Below are 25,303 nucleotides of genomic sequence, written 5' to 3' on the forward strand. Positions count from 1 at the left end.
CCTTTAGAAATGACTGGTTTGATATCCTTGCAGTCCAAGGGACTCCCAAGAGTCTTCTCCAACACCACAGTTCAAAAGCATCAATTCTTTGGCACTCGTCTTACAAATTACAAGTGTTTTGTAATTTCATGGCTGCATTCACCATCCAAAGTGATTTTGGAGCCCAAGAAAATAAAGTCTGTCACTGTTTCCATTTTTCCCCATCTATTTGCCATGAAGCCATGAAATTAAAAGATGCTTACTCCTTGGAAGGAAAGTTATGACCAACCTGGATAGCATATTCAAAAGCAGAGACATTACTTTGCCAACAAAGGTCTGTCTAGTCAAGGCTATGGTTTTTCCAGTAGTCATGTATGGATGTGAGAGTTGGACTGTGAAGAAAGCTGAGCGCCAAAGAATTGATGCTTTTGAACTGTGGTGTTGGAGAAGACTCTTGAGAGTCCCTTGGACTGCAAGGAGATCCAACCAGTCCATTCTGAAGGAGATCAGCCCTGGGATTTCTTTGGAAGGAATGATGCTAAAGCTGAAACTCCAATACTTTGACCATGTCATGTGAAGACTTGACTCATTTGAAAAGACTCTGATGCTGGGAGGGATTGGGGGCAGGAGGAGAAGGGGACGACAGAGGATGAGATGGCTGGATGGCATCACTGACTCGATGGGTGTGAGTTTGAGTGAACTCTGGGAGTTGGTGATGGACAGGGAGGCCTGGCGTGCTGCAATTCATGGTGTTGCAAAGAGCCGAACATGATTGAGCAACTGAACTGAACTGAGCTGAATGGGACTGGATGCCATGATCTTAGTTTTTTGAATGTTGAGTTTCAAGCCAGCTTTTTCATTCTCTTCTTTCATCCTCATCAAGAAGCTCTTTAATTCCTCTTCACTTTCTGCCATAAGCGTAGTGTTAATCTGAGGTTATTGCTATTTCTCCCAGAACTCTTTTGATTCCAGCTTATGCTTCATCCAGCCCTGTATTTCACATGAAGTTAAATAAGAAGGGTGACAATACAGAGGGTGATTTGAAGTACTCCTTTCCCAATTTGGAACCAGTCTGTTGTTCCATGTCCAGTTCTAATTGTTGCTTCTTGACCTGCAAACAGTTTAACAGGAGGCCTGTAAGGTGATCTGGTATTTCCATCTCTTTAAGAGTCTTCCACAGTTTGTTGTGATCCACATAGTCAAAGGCTTTAGCATAGTCAATGGAGCAGAAGTAAATATTTTTCTAGAATTCTTTAGCTTTTTCTATGATCCAAAGTATGTTGGCAATTTGATCTCTGCCTTTTCTAAACCCAATTGAACATCTGGAAATTCTTATTCACATACTGTTTAAGCCTAGCTTGAAGGATTTTGAACATTACTTTGCTAGCTTGTGAGATGAGTGCAGTTATGTGGTGGTTTGAACATTCTTTGACATTGTTCTTCTTTGGGATTGGAATGCAAACTGACCTTTTCCATCTTGTGGCCACTGTTGAGTTTTCCAAATTTGCTGGCAAGTTGAGTGCCACAGTTTAACAGCATCATCTTTTAGGATTTGAAATAGCTCAGCTGGAATTCCATCACCTTCAGTAGCTTTGTTCATAGTGATGCTTCCTAAGGCCCACTTGACTTCACACTTCAGGATGTCTGGCTCTAGGTGAGTGCCCACACCATCGTGTTTATCCAGATCATTAAGATCTTTAAAGACTCGGATAGACGTCAGAGTGAGTAATAAAGTCTTACTTCATTTTCTTTGAGTTATAAGAGGATCAAAATATTTTTTCCCAAAACCTGTATGCTGAATCATGGCAGAAACTGAATAATTATTTGTTGAGATGAACTAACTCAGTTATTTCTTTGTTGTCTTTAAAAATGCACTCATGGCCACAAAGCTCCTTCCTTCTGGACAGAGATATACTTAATTTCCTCCCCAAGTACAATGAGGTTTTATGGGGATTTTTCTCTTTAAAATTATATTTTAATACATTAAATATTTGAATATATAATGGTATTAATTTATATAGTATCTCTTTTGCAGAAATGATTCATTTAATTAGGGATGACTATATAGTTAGTAATGACCTTGAAATGTCCTCTCATAATTCTATAACCATTCAGTTTTCAAACTATTGAGTGGGTTAGATGCTGGAATGTGTATTAGGGATACAGATATGAACCCCAAACAAGTGCTATTCTCAAGAAACCCTCAGATAACAATTAGGAGTCAGTTACATAATTTTCAATAATTCAGGAGAATAATGTCATACATTTTCTAATATTTAAAGCTCTGGGCAACCGCAAGAGTATCTATTTTCTGGACCCACACAATTTAATTGATGAAAGCTAATCAGGGATTCCCTGGTGGATCAGTCAGTAAAAAATCTACCTGCAATACAGGAGACTTGGGTTTGATCCCTGGGTTGGGAAGATCCCTGGAGGAGGGCATGGCAACCCACTCCAGTATTCTTGCCTGGAGAGTCCCCATGGACAGAGGAGGCCAGTGGGCTGCAGTCCATGGGGTTGCAAAGAGTCGGACACAACTGAGCAACTAAGCACAGCATAGAACAATCAGTGTTCACCATGGATCACACACTATTCTAGGCTTTTTATTTATGCAAACTCATGTAATTCTCTACAATTTTATCAAATATATATCATGAATATCTTCATTTTTTCCCCTAGAGATCGCCTGCTGCAGGTCACCTTGCTAGAAAGTTCCAGAGTCTATACTTAAGCTCTGGCAATTCTGGCTCCAGGGTCTGAGTTTTTAAACCTTTTACATACTGTCTCTTGAATAGGAGCTCTCTTACTGTGGCTTAATTCCCGCTAAACGCCCCTGTATGTAAGAGGCTACCTGATGCTGTCCAGGGCACACTGCTGAATGCTTGCTGGCTGTGAGCAGCCTCACTGGACCAGTCCCACCCTGTTCCCTCTCTGATCCAGGGTTCAGCTCCATGCTTTGTTTATGCCAGCTGTTGAGTGAATATTCATGGCTCTGTGCAGTGAATATTCATGTCTGTGCTGCCCTGCAAACTGCAACCCATGTTACTCAGGAGATGGATTAGGACTATACCCCTTGGGAAACCATGGCAAGGAGCTGTCTACAAGATCCTCAAAGAGACAGGAGGGAGAGGTGAGTGAGGCTTGGAATTTTGCCCTCAAGACCCTGAGAAGGGGCGTCTCTAGAAAACTCCAGGGCATTGAAAGTTAAAGTGGAAGTGTTAGTGCATCCAACTATCTGCGACCCCATGGACTGTAGCCTGCCAGGCTCCTCTGCCCATGGGATTCTCCAGGCAAGAATATTGGAGTGGGTTGCCATTCCTTTCTCCAGAGGATCTTCCTGACCTAAGGATCAAACCTGAGTCTCCTGAAATGCCGATGGATTCTCTACCATCTGAGCCACAAGGGAAGCCAGAGCATTGGGTCTTTCCTAATCCCTTTTCCTAGAATTCTCTTTCAGGCTTGAGAGTCCTTCAATCCAGTTGACTGATCGAAATCTCATTAATTCAGAAGACTTATGGAAAGGAAATAATTGGTATAATATTTAATTTTGAAATAGTTTTGTAACAATGTGGCCTATGACATTTCTACATAAGTAAGCAAATTAGAATAGTTTTAAAATGCAGGTGTTTTGAAGGATGAGAGAACTGATACTGATTAACTGATGGTGAGCCCCCGGCAACATCCTGAGAATGCAGAAAGTCATCAAGAACAGAAAAGAGGACTAAACAGCACGTTCTGAGGGCAGGCTCACTCTCAGCATCACGAGTTTACGTATGTGCCCCCATTTCTACAGTGTGCACTATCTCCAGATATGTTTAGGATACCTTCCGCCATACACCTACTTAAAAGAAAGGCAGATTGCACCTAGAAAAATGTGTCCCCAAGTGCTTTTAAGCAAAAGGATTCATGGTTGCACTTCCACGTGGAAGCACCCACCCTCCACAGATGCCTCATCAGGCTTTTAAGGAGGTTGCATGGAAATGCAATAAAAGGGCCTCTTGGCAGTGCCTGAACAGCCCTATCTGCAATCTTCTGACAAAGGCAGGCATGGGCAGGACTCCTACACTGAGACAAGACTACCCCTGAGTTCTGAGCAGAGTGCTGCTCACATCACTTGGAGCATGGAACAGTTTGAAACCCAGTTTTAAAAGCAATAAATCATTTTCTGCAACACATCACAGGGCAGTTTTCTTGGTTGTGGAAACTACTCCTTAATGATAAGCCCATGTGCCTTTCAGCTTTCCCACCCATCCAAGGTGAGGACCTCCATATGTCTTCTTTAGAGACTGTAGGCACATTTGCAGGACGCCTTAAGAAACAGGAGAAGGTAGCAGTGCATGAAGACAGATCTTAAACATTCAGGCATCTGTCTACTTGCACATTCCTTCATCTGTGAGGCTAGGTAGAGAGGAGGGAAGCTGGCCCCGTGAGGACTGGCTGCATGTCTGTGGCATAGCAGGCATCCCACGAGGAGGGGGCATGGAGCGTGGTCAGCTGTGCCCAGGCCAGGCCCTTCTTACAGGGTTAGCGCAGCACTGCCAGGGTGTAGAGCCCTCACCTAAGCCTGTCTGGGAGGCAGCATGTGGGCAAAGCAGAGGCCAAAGGCTTCACAGAGGGAGAGCATCTTGATTAAGCCAAAGAGTGAGTAGAAGGTGGCCAGGTTAAGGGAGACAGGCAGCTGTGAGTCCCCGGCACTCAGGCTAGAGCCCACAGGCAGAGTGCAGGCCATGGGCTACATGAATGCCAGTATAGGACTAGGGCTAACCACTTTCCACTTGGTGTGGTTTAAGCTGCATGGTCAGGAAAAAGCTAAGATGAGAGGTCCCAGCTCTGCCTTCACTGAGAATCCTCCATCCAGAGTTTGTGGCCTTTAGGATACCCTTCAGTTTACAGAGCACTTTCGTTTATCCTCTCAGCTACAACACAGCCTTTAGCAAGAACACTGAGAAAGCACCACCCACTGTAAGAGATACGAATGGAAGTTTAAAAAAAAAACTCAGCAAGCACAGACTTCTTAGTTTTCGGACAGTTGAAACAAAGATGACAATGAAACCCAGGGTGGGACGGGTTCCCAGATGACAGCAGGAGCAGATGACTGTGTCTGAAGAGGCATCACTAACGGCAGGGGCTCATGTTCCTGGAACCGGGGCCGACTGCCAGCCCAGAAGACGGGAGAAGGTCTCTTACTTTGGAGAGCACAGCACTTGACTCCTCAGGTCTTCCTCCCTCCCCTTCCTTCCTGCCTCCAAGGCTATCAGTGGCCTCTTGTCTGCCCAGAGAGAAAGCTGCTTATGTTATCAAACAATCAGATCAGATCAGTCGCTTAGTCATGTCCGACTCTTTGCGACCCCACGAATCGTAGCACGCCAGGCCTCCCTGTCCATCACCAACTCCCAGAGTTCACTCAAACTCACATCCATCGAGTCAGTGATGCCATCCAGCCATCTCATCCTCTGTCATCCCCTTCTCCTCTTGCCCCCAATCCCTCCCAGCATCAGAGTCTTTTCCAATGAGTCAACTCTTCGCATGAGGTGGCCAAAGTACTGGAGTTTCAGCTTTAGCATCATTCCTTCCAGAGAAATCCCAGGGCTGATCTCCTTCAGAATGGACTGGTTGGATTTCCTTGCAGTCCAAGGGACTCTCAAGAGTCTTCTCCAACACCACAGTTCAAAAGCATCAATTCTTCGGTGCTCATCCTTCCTCACAGTCCAACTCTCACATCCATACATGACCACAGGAAAAACCATAGCCTTGACTAGACGAACCTTTGTTGGCAAAGTACAACCTAGATAGCATATCAAACAATGGTTGGTTAAATTCAACCTCAGCCTTTTAGCTTCTCAATAAGCACAGAGAGCATCTCCTGGTCAGCTGCTCCTTCCTACCCATCACAGCTTATCCATTCCCTCTAGATGCAGTGAAAGGGGTACAGAAGATGATGAGTGACTGACGATGGTCCTTTTTTGGGGGACCAAGCACTGTGAATCAGCAGCAGGGTATTTCACAATGACAGCAACATGGCCCAGGCAGCCACTATCCCTCCAGAGAGCACGAGGGGACACAAGACTCACCTGTGGCAAAGACAACATTCCTGGAGACCAGACGATGCTCCACAATGGAGAACTGTGGGAGCTCAATCCTCTCCACGCCGGTCACAGCCTTATCACCCCCGCGCCAGTAAAACTCTATGTCATCTGTGGTGTAGCCATCTGCCAGGAGACAGAAGCAGGGACAGGGCAGAAATGAAGCATCGTTTTGTCTAAAGAAACTGACACTACTAAAATGGAAGTAACAGCTTGCCCATGTGTGAAGGAAATTTGTTGATGTGCTTGTCTATGCATTATCATTAGAAGAACTAACTTTTGGATAGTCTTGTGTTACCTTTGCTGTCTGATTTGGACCAGGCTGGTGTTGAAAAGCAGGCACTGGAGAGGCTGAGTATTCTGACCAAAGTTCTGTTTGGAAAGCCTAATTGTGGGGCTGACCTGGACTTTGCACAGAAATGTGAAGTAAAAACATATTCACAGCACTGAATAAGATGGTTGGAAGAAAAAGTAAAATTCTAAAGAATTCTGGAAAGGCAGCTCTCTCAACAGCTATGAAAAAGTTAGAACACTGAGGGTGAACTTGCCCAACCAATGTTTCATAACTGCCGGGCAATTTTGGATGGTGTCATGAGGTGCTCCTGGCCATGAGTTTGGCCAACCTTAGAAATGCCTTTTGTGGGGACTCTCTTGGCCCTTAGAGATTTGAGCAGTGCTCTCAGCAGAAAGAGGAATGGCTATTAGCCAGATTATAGCTTCAAAACCAGCTCTTGGCACGGTCTCATGCTCACTCGGTAATCAATCAATGCTTCTTGAGAATGACTAAACAGGAAAACAGTATCTGATGTTATTTGCAGCACTCAGGAGTCTTCTAAAGAATTGGGTCAACTTTAGTGGTAAAGTCAATTAAAAATCACACCTGTAGAAAAATACCCTATGAATATAAAAACTTTTTTATTTGAACATATAATACAAGGCAGACGCTAAATATCTGACATTATACAAACAGACCAAAGCTGTAGGGATGACTGCCCCCACAGTCCCTGCCGGCTCCCTGGTCCATCTGCTGTCTTCCCTTCGGGATTACGGTGGGCACAGCTTCTGTCCCCACCCTCCCCTCTGACTGCATGGCACTCCATTCTCACCCAGTGGCCATGGCGATCACTAATAAAGCACAGATCTCATCAAGTCACTCTTCTGCTTAAAGCCCTCAAATGTTTCCCAATGCAATTAGCAACACAAGTCCAAAGTCCTTACAAGGACCCCAAGAATCCACAAGGCTGACCCCTCTGTGTGTTGTAAGTGCAGGCCCCCTCCCCTGCACACACAGTCCAGCCTCTCTAGCCTTCCGGCTGTGGTTCAGACCAGCATGCTGTGTGCAGAGCTTACACGCCCTCTGAGGGTACATCCAAATCTTCAAGTGGCCCACTCGTCCATACATTTGCATCTTGACTTTAATAACACGTATGTAGTCAGGTCACCAGAAAATTGGGAGAATCCCTCTTCTGTTCAATTGCTTTAAAAAGGACCTTCCTGCCCATCCTCCACTTCAATTAAAGATTGTGGTAACAGAATCTACAGTCTCCAAGGCCACTCATTATGGTTCCCAGTTGAACAGGATCTGCTCCCTCACTTAGATCCAAATTGGCCTTCCTGAAACTTTCAACTCCTTGGAGTTGTGTCCTCTGACCATACAGAATCTACTTAACTTCCTAAAGTAGCCCTTCAACTATCAGCCCTTCAACATCATCTTTCCCTGAAGTCTTCATGCTAAATATCCTATGCCTCCATCCTTCACCTTCTGAAAGCACAGCTCTCAGAAATCATGGCCGTCGTGTTGTGTGGAAGCAAGGGGCACATGGAGAGGTCTAAACACCAGTCTGCCACCAGTGCAGCTCCTCAGCGTGTTCATCCACTAAGACATTCATTTCTCACCATACACGCAATAAATGCATGGCAAAGTTAGTCGCTTGCCATCCCCCAAAATTCAATACAAATGCTGACAACCTAAATCCACCTGAGGCCGATAAACTGATCTACAGTGGGCCAGGAGAAGACACAGTGGCACCAGTCGTATCTGGATATGCCAGGGATCAGGTCAGGGAGCAGGACATCTGCTTCTTAGACTATGTGGATGCAGCTCTTGCCCCTCATAAGAGAAGTGCTACTCAACACTGAATTATCAATAAGGCATCTGAATACTCTTCAAATTGGAGAAAATTGCCAAGATGTAGAAATAGCTGGCTTGTAAAGCTGAGCTCCTAATGCGAAATGAGGTTTACTCTAACTGCAGAGGGTCCCAGGAGTACAGCAACTTGTGCATGATGAAGCACATTGTGAGACACTGCCTCTCAGAGTTCATTTTCTTCTCACTGAAGAGACTGAGATGGAGAGCATTTGTCTTATTTTATTTCAGCACAGCAGACAGACTCTTAGTCAAATTAGAGTGGAGAACTCTTTATACTGAGCCTCTCTCTGTCTCTGTCTCTCTCTCTCTTGCCCTCTCTCTATCATGAAAGTAAAATTTGCAGAGTGGAGGATTAAACCTCTAATCTTTAAGACAGTTAAAAATTATGTCATAAAAAATTACATATGCCTTGCCAAATAAAGATAAGAAGGCCTAAAACACAAAGTGTATGAAGAAGAAATACAGATACACACAGCTTTCAATCTCCAGGGTGCAGTTCTGCTCATCCAAGGGGTATCTTCTCAGGTCCATCATGCATGCTGCGGTCGTCGTGATTCTGAAACACACAGAGTAAGGGCAGATGGGATGAGAAATACAGCAGAAAAACTGCTTCTAGATAAACACTGAGTAACCAGAAGGTAGGACCCCTTTCTTCAAAGCATACCTGATTAAATATATTCCATGATATACATACATGATATACATGATATATTTCATTATACTGCAGGCCTGCTTTATCCAAAAAAAGCAACATATATATAATTATAAAATTTTATCTTGTTAACTTTGGATAATCAGGGGCAGAGAAAGGGGCTTCTTAGGAAGCACTTACCTTCCATTTTTATTCTGTCTCCTTGTCTAGTGACACTCTAACTTTTATCGCACAGAGAAAATATACCTGGTGGTAACACCCTTGATTTAGATTAAAACTGAATTCTTTGGCTTTCAGTGTGAAATATTCATGTAGCTCCCAGTCCACAGGCTGCACCTTGGAACTCTGAGCCAAACTACTTGATTCTATTTTATTACAGTTGTCTGTTGGACTAATAATATTCCAGGCCTTTTCACCACAAGATCATCTATCTTTTCAAAGAGAATATTTGGCTTCCACATTATTGATTATGAATCAAAACTGAGTGGGTTAGTATCTCTTGAGGTCAGCTGCAACCATAGAAAGGATTTATATTGTGACCTAAGGATAGTTAAGCCTCTACTGGGCAATGGTTAAACCCACTGTACATGAAGATCAGAAACATTAAGTTCATTTCCTTTTCTGCCAAGAGCCTCATTTTAGAGAAACCGACCTACTCAAAGCCTCTGTTGAAAATGCAATGATTAGGCTACCATGTTTTATTTTCTTTCTAGAATTCCTGGCCCTTCTGCACCACAGTCCCAGCTTACCATACTGGTTTGGGTCCCTGATTCAAGGACAGCCAATAATGAGTTGACCAAGAGTCTAGGATGCAGCTTGGCAAAAGGCAAAACAGAGCTAAAGGAATTCCCTTTCATGGAGATGAATTAAAGATGAGAATACAGCTGAATTTGCAAGTTCATGAATTAGAGGTTCGTGATGCCATTTTTGAACTGGAGAGTCAGGCATAAGAAAGCATAACAGAGGTGGAGACAGTGCAGAGAGTCGATAAGGAGATAGCAGCACTAAGGCTGGGCCACAGCACATAGCATTGCGGGACGTGCACAGCACATTTCAGGGAGCAGTATCTCAGAGCTGAGGTGGAAGCTGTGGAAATGGAAGCCTGGGCTGTGCTCATTCAATGGTGAATCTTAAGCAGGAAGAACTCTAGGGATCTCTTCTCCTGAGATCCCTAGAGTTACACTGAACTTCCAGACATTTTAAGGTGCACCTTTCTCAAAGCCTAGTTTGAGCTTTCTCTGGACAGACTTCCATGTGAACATCATTCACAATAAACCTTCTACCATTTAGGCAACATGCACAAGTTCTGATGCAAAACACCTGTCAGACACCAGGCACGTGCCAATTATGTTAGGATTGTCTCAGGTGCCAAAGGAACAGAGTAAAGCATGTCCTTCTGTTAGCACTGGGTTAAGCAGCAGGTTGAGGAAAATTCTAATTTCCAACGGCTGAGCAGTACAGTGAGGGAAAATATCAATCTATTTGGCAATGATGGGTCAATGCTATTTTTTGCTCTACAAATAGCATGCAAGTGCCGTGCAGACATATGCTGTAAGATCCACACCAATGGTGAAAGTATGTCCTTTCCAAATGTCATAACACTTCCAATCATCATTCCAAAGAGTGGATTACATTCTATCCAAAGTCAACAAATAGCTCTTTGGTATATTTTTCTATAGCATCTGACTTCCTAGCCAACTGAGGAACAAGCCTCACACTTTGAAATTCTGACATGTTTTATGGCAGGCTGTCAACCCGACATCCATGCAAGATGCCTATAAGGCAAAATTAGAATAAAGTTCTGTTAAAATTACAAATTTTTGTAAAGAGGAGAAAAAGATCTCTATTAGAAATGCTCAAATTTTAAAACTTTCCTACATGTTTTAGTACCTATTCACTTCATGAGTCAATAACCGAGATTACCATTTTTGTTTCTTTTCCTTTTTTGTTCCCAATTATCATCATTAAAACACATGCACACACACAAGCACACACGCACACACACACACACACACACACACACACACAAATTGTGTAGGGGCTTACATGTATTGTGACTTATGTAGAGTATTTCACAGGAATCACTGGAAATGGGAATCATGAAGCTAGCGGAATTGCTGAGTATCCTCAGTACAGCTGCTGTCCTGTCTTCTTCTTCTGGTGTCATACTGACTATCATATGGAGTCCTATTCCTGCAGACTTGGGCAATAAGGTATAAACATCTATGCACTACTCTTCCTCCTATGGAAGAAATACACAGAAAACCCTCTTGTGGTGGAAAGTTAAGTCATGAGAGCCTATTCACGACAGAGTGGAAGAAAGAGGTCTTTACACCATTGAGACAGAAAGGCAAGAAAAAAAGAAACAGGGGAGTAGAGAGATCAAGAAGGGCAGAGCAGGCCAGAGCCTCCACATCATCAACCACGTTGACTAAACTCATAACAGGTTTGGAGATTGGACTTTTGGAGTGAAATGACCAAATTTTGTACCCCAGGGACTTTGCAGAAGCCATAGGATGGAATTTCACAGTCTACAGAACTGAGAACTCAAGCCTAGTTAATGAAGATGGACCGAAGGCAGGGAAGCCCCAGTAGCGTTCAAGCTCCAGTTGCATAATGCCTGACATGCAAGCGTGTGCGCCTGCGCACAGAGGCACATGCAGTTCATATTTTTTCTAATCAATTTTATTTGTCCTGAGAAGTGACCTTAACCAACGACTAGTTCCACTTCCATCTGAAAGCTGAGAATTCCATTTCTATTTCTAAGAAATAGTGGTGAAGTCAATAAGAAATATTGGGTGAAGATTTCTCTCCAGTAGATCCTTTTTTTTTTCAGTCATAGCATGCAGTCACATCAGCACTTTACATAAGGCTGGCTGAGAATTTGGTTTGTGCCCAGGTCCGGGCTCAGCACTTGAGTACTCATGCATTCCATCTCACAACAACCACATTGTAGAGGTATTCTTCTTCTTCCCATTTTGAAGATGAGCAAACCAAGGCTTGGAAAGAGTAAGGATGTTGGTCACATACAATGCTCCTGAAGGCATATGTGGCACTGAGATCCAGCCAGCCTGAAACCTGCATTCACTCTTCCATGTCCTTGATACTTCGCCTGCCTTAAATTACAAAATATATTCAACTTTTAAAAGCCTACTTCTTTTTTTCAAAGAAGAGCAAGTATGGTATAGAAATATGTCATATGTACATATTTATGTTATATATGATCACCTAAATATACACACACAGAAATTGTATCCATGTATATATCTCATATATGTGACAAGTTGGAAATATAATATGTAAAGGGAGAAAATAAATATTTTAATGCTACACCTGCAGTAACAGCAGTGGTATTTTGCCCATTGTGGAATATGGTACAGTTTAGTAGGTAGTCCTGTGTAAGTGATATATCCCTAAAGATATGTTTAGCAATCAAAGGTATAAAGAATCAAGGAATAATTGTGTACTTTGTAAGGGAAGCACCATCTCAGCAAGTTTAAAATCTATAATGGAACATCTGCCAACTTTGGACACTGTCTAGAAACTACTTCTGGGAAGAACAGCTTTTAGCAGGTCAAAAAGTTCTTAGTTTATCAATTATATCAAGCTTGAGATGTACTTTGGTGTCAGCACTGCCATCGTTAAAATTCCAACAATTAAAAAGTATAATAAGGGCAGATGCAACCTCTTCATGTCATGAAGAGTTTGTCAATCTGCACAAACACAGATTTCTCCACAGGCCACTGGAGAGGCTGTGGTGAAAATACTGCTCTCGGCTGATGAGGTACACATCCGCTATTACCACCAACACTTACCTGAAACGCCAGCTCTTTGGCCAAGTGCTCCCTGTCCTTGCTGGGAAAGGGGGACTCTGGGACCCACACCTACAGTGAATCATGGGGCAATACACACACTCTCCTCCCCGCTTGCGTGGATATTTTACATTCATGGTTAACACCAGATAGAATAGAGGTTAAATGTCCTTGACTAGCTTTCTCAGAGGACTTGCAGAACCGAAGTATTTCAGTTCTGCTGTCCTCCTCTCACCACCCATTTTAGTGTTGTCATTACACTTGGGACCGTTTATACTTAGAGTGTCCTTCCATTTCTTGACTTGCAGGTCCCTTGCTCATCCTTAGATGGACCTGGAGAAGAGCTTGGTCCCCTGGAGCCATCAGTATTTAGAACATGAGCCACAGGCAAACAGCAGGTGTCCCATAGATGTTCACTGAGCAAAAATGACTTAGAAAATATGGGAACCAGGAGTAACAGGCAGAGCAGAACTCAAGGAAAATGCCCTTCTTGGTTTCAGTCCCCTAAATCTCAGAGCCAGAGGGGACACTCACTCTCTTGCAAGCACTCCCAGTAGGAGCTCTGGCCTTGCACTTTTACTGACACTCCAAGAGGCTCCCTGGGCTCACTGGTCAAGATCCTTGGGTGATACTCCATGTGCTGATAGCCTGGTGGTGTCTGTGAATCGTTCGGTTGCAGAATAAATCCTCAACAGGCTGATTTTCATGCTTGTGAGATTTTTGGCTTCCATGCTCATGAGGATCACAGCAAAATGCTGCCATTGTTGAGGTCATGGCCTCTGAATTAAAATCTTGTTAAACAGGACCAGGAGCAAGTTAGTAGTACCTCCTGTGTAATTCCTGGCTTGCACTGTTGCTGCTGCTAAGTGGCTGCAGTCGTGTCCAACTCTCTGTGACCCCACAGATGGCAGCCCACCAGGCTCAGCCGTCCCTGGGATTTTCATTCTCCAGGCAAGAACACTTGCACTGCTGCTGCTGCTGCTAAGTCGCTTCAGTCGTGTTCGACTCTGTGCGACCCCATAGACGGCAGCCCACCAGGCTCCCCCGTCCCTGGGATTCTCCAGGCAAGAACACTGGATGGGTTGCCATTTCCTTCTCCAGTGCATGGAAGTGAAAAGTGAAAGTGAAGTCGCTCAGTCGTGTCTGACTCTTAGCGACCCCATGGACTGCAGACCACCAGGCTCCTCCGTCCAGGGGATTTTGCAGGCAAGAGTACTGGAGTGGGGTGCCATTGCCTTGGGGATGCTCAAATGTCTGAGAAGTTTGGCAATGGTTGTTACTTATGGCCACAGAACAGCTGCACACTTGGGGCACTGCCTTATGGGTAGCCATTTAGCCTTCTGCAACTACTCCCATGTAACTCACACTTATCTCCAATTCTGTATTGACTCTAGGAGTACAAGGCAGTGGAGACATCAATCATTTTTCCAAGAATATAAATTCAAATGCTAGGTTAAAGGACCTGATCATATAATTCAGATCAACTGAGCATCCTTCTCAGGTTGCTGAACCTGAAACTCCAATACTTTGGCCACCTGATGTGAAGAACTGACTCATTGGTAAAGACCCTGATGCTGGGAAAGATTGAGGGCAGGAGGAGAAGGGGACGACAGAGGATGAGATGGTTGTATGGCATCACCAACTCAACGGACATGAGTTTGAGTAAGCTCCGGGAGTTGGTGATGGACAGGGAAGCCTGGCGTGCTGCAGTCCATGGGGTTGCAAAGACTTAGACACAACTGAGCGACTGAAGTGAACTCAGCATCCTTCTAAAGCAAGTGCTTATTACTCATTGTGGAGGAGGCACAGAACATAGCCAACACTGAAGTTGCCCCCATTTTTACTTGATAATAAACATATGAAGATAAATTCTCAGAAATGTCCAAATGCCTTTGCTATACAGACTCGTTGAGTATGTTGCTGGGGAAATTGTTGCAGTAAGTTGAACGTGGTGGCAGCCCCATTCCTTTACCCTTCCCAGTACCTACTCTCTTTGCCATGTCATTTGCAATTCTTCTCACTAAAGAAGAACTGTCTCCCCACTCTTGGACGACTTTGTGGCCCTGATTTTCAAACAATACGGGCCAATTTTGTGCCCTGCTGTGTCTGACAGAATGTGTGGACTGATAGTCCCAAGCTTAGCCTCCAAGAGACATTTGTGGTTCTGCCTCTGCTGTGAAAAAGCCACATTCAAATGAGTCTGCTGGTTCTAGGAGGACTATTGACATAGGGAGCAGAGACCATCCATCTCTGGGTCTGTGGGGAAATGAGCCGTAATCCACAGAGATGCTAATTAACCACCCAGACACACAAGCAATGTGCACTTATTATCATTAGAAAATAGGCTTTCTAGCTGTTTGTAATGCAGCAACACTGTGGCCATCATAGATAACAGATACAACACAAGTAACTACACAATTAGCAAAGCATAAATTATCTTATAAATAAATAGGCCTCATAACCTGATACTTCTCAGTGGTGCCATAAAACTACAAAGCCCTTAGTAGATAGCATTTTCCTATAACAAGAGCATTTACTTCTGGATTTCAGCATAAATCCACTATTGTTGTATGAACATCAATTCTGGTAAAATGAGTAGTCATATCAGGCAAATGACACGGACAGTCTCCTGATTTTCAAGCAATATGGTGATAAAGCAACTCAAAGGCCAAAACTGGCAATAATGCTATAAGTGAAAACCAAAAGAAAAGTGTGTGTCAGAACCTCAAGCACCTGCCAGGAATGGAAATGGCAGGGTAGATGACTGAGGTAGTCTCAAGGAAAACACTGAAGGTTCAACTCTCTAACAGGAAGGGAGAAAATATTTTGAGAGAATCAAAAAAGTACTTTGAGACTTTGTGTCTCCACAACCTTCTTGATGAAAGTGAAAAAGTTGAGTGAAAAAGTTGGCTTAAAGCTCAACATTCAGAAAACTAAGATCATTTTTGGCATCCAGTCCCATCACTTCATGGCAAATAGATGGGGAAACAGTGGAAACAGTAGCAGACTTTATTTTTGGGGGTCTCCAAAATCACTGCAGATGGTGATTGCAGCCATGAAATTAAAAGACACTTACTCCTTGGAAGGAAAGTTATAACCAACCTAGACAGCATATTAAAAAGCAAAGATATTACTTTGCCTACAAAGGTCCATCTAGTCAAGGCTATGGTTTCTCCAGTGGTCATGTATGGATGTGAGAGTTGGACTAAAAAGAAAGCTGAGCACTGAAGAATTGATGCTTTTGAACTGTGGTGTTGGAGAAGACTCTTGAGAGTCCCTTGGACTGCAAGGAGATCCAACCAGTCCATCCTAAACCAGATCAGTCCTGGTGTTCATTGGAAGGACTGATGTTGAAGCTGAAACTCCAATACTTTGGCCACCTGATGCAAAGAACTGACTCACTGGAAAAGACCTTGATGCTGGGAAAGACTGAGGGCAAGAGGAGAAGGGGATGACGGGGATGAGATGGTTGGATGGCATCACTGACTTAAGGGACATGAGTTTGGGTAGGCTCTGGGAGTTGGTGATGGGCAGGGAGGCCTGGCGTGCTGCAGTCCATGGAGTTGCAAACAGTCAGACATGACTGAGCGACTGAACTGAACTGAACTGAACCATCTGGATCTAATGATGGCACCTGGGTGATGTATATGGGGTTTATATCTAGAAAGATAGCCACTAGCCATATACGTGTGTGTGCGTGCTCACGAGCATGTCTGACTCTTTGTGACCCAGTGGACTGTATGTACCCTGCGAGGCTCCTCTGTCCATAGGATTTTCCAGGCAAAAATACTGGAATGGGTTGCCATTTCCCTCTCGAGGGTATCTTCCTGACCCAGGGATCAAACCCACATCTCTTGCCTCTCCTGCATTGGCAGGCAGATTCTTTACCACTTTGCCACGTGGGAAGCCCCTTTGCCTATTTATAATTAAATTTTAAATTAATTAAAATGAAGTCAAATTAAAAATTCAGTTCCTCCGAAGCGCTGGCAACCTTCCAAGTGTTCAGTAGTCACCTACGTGTTTATGCTAAGTTGCTTTGGTTATGTCTGACTCTTTGCAACCCTATTGTAGTCCGCCAAACTCCTCTGTCCATGGGATTCTCCAGGCAAGAATACTGGAGTGGGTTACCATTTCCTTCTCCAGTGGATCTTCCCGACCCAGGATCCCTTGAGTCTCCTGCAGTGGTCAGCAGGTTCTTTACCACTAGCGCTACCTGGGAAGCCCTAGTCACCTATGGCTGGTGGCTACTGTATGGGATGGTACAGATTCTAGAACATCTTCATCACCACGGTAAGTTCCACTGGAAAGGGTGAGAAACATGAGTCAGATAGGCTGACAGACCGGCCCTGCCTGCTAAGGCAGCCTCCCAGCTCCTCTCCCCTCTTCCCTCTCCTTCTGCTTCTCTTCTCTCCCTCCCCTCCCTCACCACCCTCAACCCAGCTTCCTCCCTTCCCCACTCACCACCACAGCTTTAAAGGGCACACTCTCTAGTTGAAAGTGGTTGGGGGACACAGTCAAACACACACAGCCCATCACCTCCAAGAAAAGCCATTGCCGCTAGAGGCAGATACCAACAGGGCATGAAAACAAGCATGCCAGAGCAGAAAGTGTCATTCACGACCATTTAAAGTATCATACCTTGCATAAGACTCCAAGGAAGAGTGGGTTAGCCAGCATTTCTAGGGGAGGACTTACTCAAAAAGAATGGCGACTAGACATAACAAAGGGAGTGCATTAACCTGACCTTCAGATTTATATCCTAAGGACTAAAGCTCCCAATGTGAGCCTGAGACTGAAGGGGGCCAAGGTCACCATATTCAAAGTCTCACTAGAAAAATCACTTTGTCTCCATGGATTGGCCCATCTAAGGACTAACATTATGAATAAAACAAAGAGATATTCTATGAAAAGTATGTAAGCATGCAAAATGAAAGTTTAAAACTTGGGAAGACGTATGTCTGGTTGTCAAAAAGCATGAATTCTCTTTAAAACAAAGACAGGAAGACATAAGGAAAGAACATCCTAAGATGAAGACAGAGATAGATAGACAATGTAAAACTGAGAAAAGAATGCAAAACTAATACAATTATGTAAAGTTTAAAAATAAAATAAAATAATAAAAAAAAAAGAATTAACTCAAAGGAAAAAAAAAAAAAAAAAGAATGCAAGGAATCTCCGGGCAAGTGCTGAAGTGAAATCTATACGGAACACAGAGAGCAAAACTGACACAGTTGCAAGTCATTTAACGACACAAATCACTGAGGGATCTTGTTAAAATGCAGATTTTGAGCAAGAGATCTGGGTAGGTCTGTAGTTCTAAATCTGCCAGATGACGCTACTGCTGCTGGTCTGGGGACCACAGTCAGAGTGGGAAGGAGAGCGTCAATGGTAAAACCTTCCTAAGAGCAGAGGAAGAAGACAAACCTTTGAAAACAGTGAGAAGATGATAGGTACAAGACAGAAATTCGGTATGCAACTGAGTTTTATTAAACAAACCAAAACCAAACAGCATTCAAATGAGCAAGACAGAATTAAACATGAAACAAACATACTTTTTTAGAGTAAAATATGCCTAACATGAGATCTACCTTTTCTCACTTTGTAAGTGTACAGATAAGTGGCATTAACTATATTCATATCACTGTGCAACCATCAGCACTATCCATAGTCAGAACTTCTTCATCATGTAAGAAAAAAACCCGCCATACCCACTAAACAATAACTCCTGATTAACTCCCCAGTAACTCCCCAATAATCTCCCTCAGGGACCTGGTAACCTGGTGACTTCATTCTTACTGATACTAGGTATCTCATGTAAGTGCAACCACACAGTATTTGTTCTTTTGTGTCCAGCTTAGTTCACTTACCATAATGATTTCACGGTGTAGCATGTATCAAATATCCAAACCTCTTTAAAGGTTGAAAATATTCCATTGTATGTATAAAACATATTCATTTTTTAGTGAAAGAGATGGGAATACCAGACCACCTGACCTGCCTCTTGAGAAACCTATATGCAGGTCAGGAAGCAACAGTTAGAACTGGACATGGAAAAGGAGTACATCAAGGCTGTATATTGTCACCCTGCTTATTTAACTTATATGCAGAGTACATCATAAGAAATGCTGGGCTGGAAGAAGCATAGGCTGGAATCAAAATTGCTGGGAGAAATATCAATAACCTCAGGTATGCAGATGACCCCACCCTTATGGCAGAAAGTGAAGAGGAACTAAAAGGTCTCTTGATGAAGGTGAAAGAGGAGAGTGAAAAAGTTGGCTTAAAACTCAACATTCAGAAAACAAAGATCATGGCATCTGGCCCCATCACTTCATGGGAAATAGATGGGAAAACAGTGGAAACAGTGTCAGACTTTATTTTTGGGGGGCTCCAAAATCACTGCAGATGGTGACTGCAGCCATGAAATTAAAAGATGCTTACTCCTTGGAAGAAAAGTCATGACCAACCTAGATAGCATATTCAAAAGCAGAGACATTACTTTGCCAACAAAGGTCCATCTAGTCAAGGCTATGATTTTTCCAGTGGTCATGCATGGATGTGAGAATTGGACTGTGAAGAAAGCTGAGCACCGAAGAATTGATGCTTTTGAACTGTGGTGTTGGAGAAGACTCTTGAGAGTCCCTTGGACTGCAAGAAGATCCAACCAGTCCATTCTGAAGGAGATCAGCCCTGGGATTTCTTTGGAGGGAATGATGCTGAAGCTGAAACTCCAGTACTTTGGCCACCTCATGCGAAGAGCTGACTCATTGGAAAAGACTCTGATGCTGGGAGGGATTGGGGCCAGGAGGAGAAGGGGACGACAGAGGATGAGATGGCTGGATGGCATCACTGACTCGATGGACGTGAGTCTGAGTGAACTCCAGGAGTTGGTGATGGACAGGGAGGCCTGGCGTGCTGCGATTTATGGGATCGCAAAGAGTTGGACACAACTGAGCAACTGAACTTAACTGAACTGAACTGAATGGATGTGATATCACACCATGGTTTTGATTTTCAGTACTTTAGTGGCTAATAATATTAAGCACCTTTCACATGCTTATTGGCCATTTGTATATCTTCTTTGGAGAAATAGTCTACTCAAGTCTTCTGCCGATTTTTGAACTGCTCTCTTTTCTGTTGTTCTCTATATATTCTTTTTTACACCAATTTATTTTTTATTGAAGGATAATTGCTTTATAGAATTTTGTTGTTTTCTGTCAAACCTGAACATGAATCAGCCATAGGTATACATATACCCCCTCCCTTGATATTAACTACCCTTCTATATGATTTGCAAATACTTTATCTCATTCTACAGGCTGCCTTTTCTCTGTCAATTCTGTTCTTCGGTGCAGATATGTCTTTAATTTTGATGTAGTCCAATTTATCTAATTTTTTTCCTCTATTGCCTGTGCTTTCATGTCATATCCAAGAAATTATTGCCAAATCCATGTCATGAAACTTTTCCTCTATCTATGTCTTCTAAGAATTTTATACTTTTAGCTCTCACATTTACATCTTTGATCCATTTCAAGTTTATTTCCGTATATGGTATAAAGTATAAGGTAGGCATTCAACTTTACTCTTTTACATATGAATACCAAGTTTCCCCAGCAATATTTGTTGAACCACACTCTTTTATTCATTGAATAGTCTTGCACCCCTGATGCAAGAGTATTTCATTTCAACATATACACAAGTGTTTACTTCTGGGCTCTCTACTTTATTTCATAGGCTGATGTCTGTTCTTATGCAAATGCAATGCTATTTTGTTATCATCAGTCAGTTCAGTCACTCAGTCCTGTTCGACTCTTTGCAACCCCATGCACACCAGGCCTCCCTGCCCATCACCAACTCCCGGAGCTTGCTCAACCTCATGTCCATGGAGTGTCTGACGCCATCCAACCATCTCATCCATCTGTCGTCCCCTTCTCCCACCTTCAATCTTTCCCAGCAACAGGGCCTTTTCCAATGAGTTAGCTCTTCGCATTAGGCGGCCAAAGTATTGGAGCTTCAGCTTCAGCATCAGTCCTCCCAATGAATATTCAGGACTGATTTCCTTTAGGATTGACTGGTTTGATCTCCTCATAGTCCAAGGGACTCTTAAGAGTCTTCTCCAAAACCATAGTTCAAAAGCATCAATTCTTTGGCACTCAGCCTTCTTCTTCATGGTCCAACTCTCACATCCATACATGACTACTGGAAAAACCAAAGTTTTGACTATATGGACATCATAGCTTTGACATGAGAACTCATTGCTCTGACGATGAGAACCTCATGAAGAGTATGAGAAGGATAGGTATTAGTTCTTCATATGTTTGGTAGAATTCCCCTGTAAAGCTGTCCAGTCCTGGACTTTTGTTTGCTAGCTTTTTAAAATTATTACCATAATTCTATTTCACTTCAAGTGATCAGTCTGTTCAAGTTATCTCTTTCCTCCGGATTCAGTCTTGGCAGATTGTACGTTCTAGACATTTGTCTATTTCTTCTAGGTTATCCAATTTGTTGGCATAAATTTTCTTTAATATTTTCTTACAATTTTTTATCTCTGTGGTATTGGTTGTTATTAATATTTCTCATCTTTCAATTATTTATTTCAGTTCTTTCTCTTTACTTCTAAAAAAGATAGTTTCAAACAGTTCTTGGTTTCACTGATATTTTCTATTCTTTTAATCACTATTTTATTTATTTTCTCTTTGATTGTTTTTCTTTCCTTCCACTCAGTTTCAGCTTTGTTTGATCTTCTTTTACTAATTCCTAAAGGTGGTAGGGTAGTTTGTTAGATTTTTCTTGTATTGCTATAAACTTTTCTGTTAAAACTGCTTTTGCTGCATCTGTAGATTTTGAAAAGTTCTCAAAGTACTTTGTAATTTCCTCTTGGACTTGTTCGTGGATGCACTGGCTTTGTAGCAGCATGTTTTTTTGTCTCCATGTGCTTGTTGTTTTCCCATTTTTCTTTCTAAAACTGATTTCTAGTTTCATAAGGCTATGGTTGGAAAAATGTTTGATATATTAATCATCTCTATCCTCTTAAATTTGTTTTGGAGGCCTAGTATGTGATTTATCTTGGAGAAATTTCCATGTGCATTTGAAAAGAGTGTATATTCTGCTCTTTGGAATGTAATGTCCTATAGATATCGTTAAGTCCTACTGGCCTATAGTGTCATTTAAGATCCCTGTTGGCTTATGGATTTCTTTCTGGATGATCTGTCCATTGACGTCAGTGGGGTTTATTATGGTGTTTTGTCAATTTCTCTCTTTATGTCTATTAATATTTACTTTATGTATCTAGATGCTACTGAATTGCATTCATATATGTTAACAACTGTACAATAACAGTCTATTCTTATATTGATCCCTTTATCATTATAAAATTCCCTACTTTTATCTTGTTTGATATGAGTATTGCTACCCCTACTTTCTTGGCCTTTGCATTTGCATGAAATATCTTCTTTCATCCCCTCACCTTCAGTCTGTGCGTCTTCAGCTCTGAAGAGAGTCTCTTATAGGCAGCATACAAAGGGACCTGTTTTAAAATCCAATAACCCACTCTGTGTCTTTTGATTGGAGCATTTAGTCCATTGACATATAAAGTTGTTATGAAAAAGAAAGCATTAATATAATACTTACTGCTATTTTATTGCTTGTTTCTAGCTGTTTTTAGTTATTCTCTATTCATTTCTTCTTATTTCCTTGTGGTTTAATCATTTCCTTTAGTAGTTGTTTGAGTACCTTTCTTTTTGGTTTTTGTGTATCTACTGTGGGTTTTTGATTTGAGGTTACCAAAGGGTTCATATATGCTGACATAAAACTATACTTGTTTTAAACAGGTAGTCACTTAAGTTAAAGCATATTCTGAAATATGTACATTTTTTACTGCTCTCCCCCATTTTGTGCTTTTGATGCCATATTTTACATCTTCATGTCTACCCCTTAACTGTTTATTGTACTTATACAATTACACTTTTGTAATTTTTCATCTTTTAATGTTTCTATTTAAGTGGTGGATCCTCAGTTCTTACTGTACTATTGCCTTTTCTAATGTGATTTTCCCTTTCCTATAGATTCTAACTTATTTTCCACTTAGAGAAGACTCTTCACGTTACTTTTACTGTAGGTTTAGTGTTGATAAACTCTTTTAGTTTCTGCCTGTCTGCTTGAGAATTTCTCTTTCTGTTCTAAATGATAATCTTGCTGGCTAGAGTATCCCAAGTTGCAAGATCTCCTTTTTAGCATGAATATACCATGCCACTTCCTTCTGGCCTACAACATTTCTGAAGAGAAATTAGCTGACCGCTTTATGGGCATTCCCTTACAAGTGACTCTTTTTCTCCAGCTGCATTTAGAATTCTTGCCCTATGTTTAATTTTTGCCATTTTAAGTACTATATGCCTTTAAGTTGGGTCTGTTGGGCTTCCTCTTGTTTGAGATCCTCTGTGCTTCCTGTACCTGAATGTCTGTTTACTTCTTCACATCTGATCACTTTTAGTCATCACTTCTTCATTTCACATTTTCAATCTCTTCTCTTTCTCTGCTCTTTGTGGGACTCCCATAATGTGAATGCTGGTATACTTCATATTACCTCAGAAATCTCTTAAATGCTTTCAGTTTTTAATGTGTTTCTTTTTATTGTTCTAACTGGGTGATTTCCATTATTCTATATTTCAGATCACTTATGCTTTCTTCTGTATCACTTAAAAGTTTGCTATTCATTCCTTTCTGTTTTTTATTTCAGCTGTTGAACTATTCATTTCTAATTGAGACTAATTTTCACTGTGTTTATCTCTTCTTTTCCCTAGATTACTTAGTCATCTTATTATCAATGCTTTGAATTTTTATATGGTAAATTGTTCATTTCTGCTTCATTCTTTTTTCAGGGGTTTTCTCTTGCTCTTTCAATTGAGAGCAAGTATTTCCTATGCCTTTTCATTTTGCTTAACTTTCTCTGCTTTTATGAACTTAGTTGAAACAGTTACCTATTGCAGTCCTAAAAGGGTGTTCTTATGTGAAAGCATTCCTATAGAGAATGAGTATGTGCGATGCCTTCGATGGGAGAGCTGGATTTGAGCTGGGTGCAGAGCATGTTTTTCCTTGGGGCGTGCTGGTAGCTATCACCTTGGTAGGCGGCGGGCTCAGAGGTGCAGGGACTAGAGCTGGCACTGGGTGTGTGGAGGAGCTCCCCCTCTGTGCAACAGTCACCACTGCCCTATGAGAGGCCAGGTCAGATCCTAGGTCACTGGAGTGGAAGCCCCAAGAGTCACACCTGACCTGGCTCTTTTTATTTAGGAGTATGATTTTACCTCTTCCTTCACCAAGACCTTTGCCCCTGGGGAGTCAGTCCCTTTGTCCCTCACCATCAGTCACTGTACCTGGCCTCAGCCACCTCCATCCTCTTATAGAATAGCTCCACAGGGCTGGTAAGGCCCATGTGGACTCTTGACGTGTATGGGCTGGTGAGCTCTGGTAATGCGGCCATCATCAGAGATCTGGGCTGCTTCTGATGCTCTTCCTGAGTAAGTGCCAACAATGGTGGCTGCTGCTCTGCCCTGGGACTATGTCACTTCTGCATCCGAGGGTTGAGTCTTTCTCTAGTCATGGCTGCCCCCAATACAGTGCATGCTGCAATATGGAAAATGTGGAGCAAGAAAGCTCACATGACGTGGGGCATGTGACTTTGGTCGTGGGAAACACAGGAGCCACTGAAGTTGACCTCTTTCTCTCCCGCCCTGGATGCAGGCCAGTGTGTGAGCTCCTCACAAGTGAGATTTGGGCATCTGATCACCCTCCTGTTAGTCCCAGCAGTCCTCCAACCGGCCACGGGGGCTTGTCTCCCCAGCATAGGGCCCCAGGACTGTGGCTTGAGCTGCTCACCCTCCAAGGTGGGTGTCTGCCAATGTAATGTCCTTTTTCCTTGAAGTCTCCTCTCAGGGGCACAGATCCTGACCTTATTACTCTTCTTCCCTTCCTACCTGATTATGTGTGTATCTTTCTTATAGTCTTGGTTGTACAAGAGTCCTTCTTCCAGTCTCCAGCTGGTTTTGCATGATACTTGTTCCACATGTAGAGGTATTTCTGATGTGTTCCTGGTAGGACGTGAGCTCCCTGTCCTCTCACTCTGACTCTTACTCTTAGATTCTTCCCTACTCCCCCACACTTTGCAACTGATTTTTCATATGTTGATTTTGAAATTTTCAGTTTTACTAAATTTGCTTTTTAGATGTAACAGTTCTTGGGGTGGGGGGGGGGCGGTTGTTGCATGGAATCTTTAGGTTCTCTACAAAGACTATATCATTTGCACATAATTTTACTTCTTACTTTCCAGTAAGAAGAAATATGGCATAAGCATGAATCCTTGAATTGTTATTCATCTTATGGGGAAACATTTTACGTATTCACAAATGAATAGGATATTGTGAGTTTTTCATATATAGGCATTATCATGAGGAAGTTTCCTTCTAGTTCTAGTTCTTCATGCATTTTTATCACAAAAAGGTAACAAATTATGTCAAGTGCTTTTTCTGCTTCAGTTGAAAATGACCATGTGTTTTCTAACTCTTCATTTTGTTAAAGCTATCTTCCCATGTGGACCATCCTTGCATCCCATGGTTAAAATCCACTTTGCTCATAGGAT

General features: G+C 42.5%; 1 protein-coding gene across 1 annotated transcript in view; it reads right to left on the reverse strand.

Annotated features, from left to right (window-relative positions):
• GABRB3 (gamma-aminobutyric acid type A receptor subunit beta3) overlaps nucleotides 1-25,303 on the reverse strand; it is a 283,275-nt gene that overhangs the window by 41,924 nt on the left and 216,048 nt on the right. Inside the window, exons 5-6 of the mRNA XM_055555724.1 lie at nucleotides 8,685-8,767; nucleotides 6,051-6,188 (exon numbers count right to left, since the gene is read on the reverse strand). Coding sequence (XP_055411699.1) covers nucleotides 6,051-6,188; nucleotides 8,685-8,767 — 221 coding nt within the window. The remainder of the gene's footprint in view (nucleotides 1-6,050; nucleotides 6,189-8,684; nucleotides 8,768-25,303) is intronic.

Source organism: Bubalus kerabau, chromosome 19 (genome assembly GCF_029407905.1).
Source record: "Bubalus kerabau isolate K-KA32 ecotype Philippines breed swamp buffalo chromosome 19, PCC_UOA_SB_1v2, whole genome shotgun sequence".
Taxonomy (NCBI): domain Eukaryota; kingdom Metazoa; phylum Chordata; class Mammalia; order Artiodactyla; family Bovidae; genus Bubalus; species Bubalus kerabau.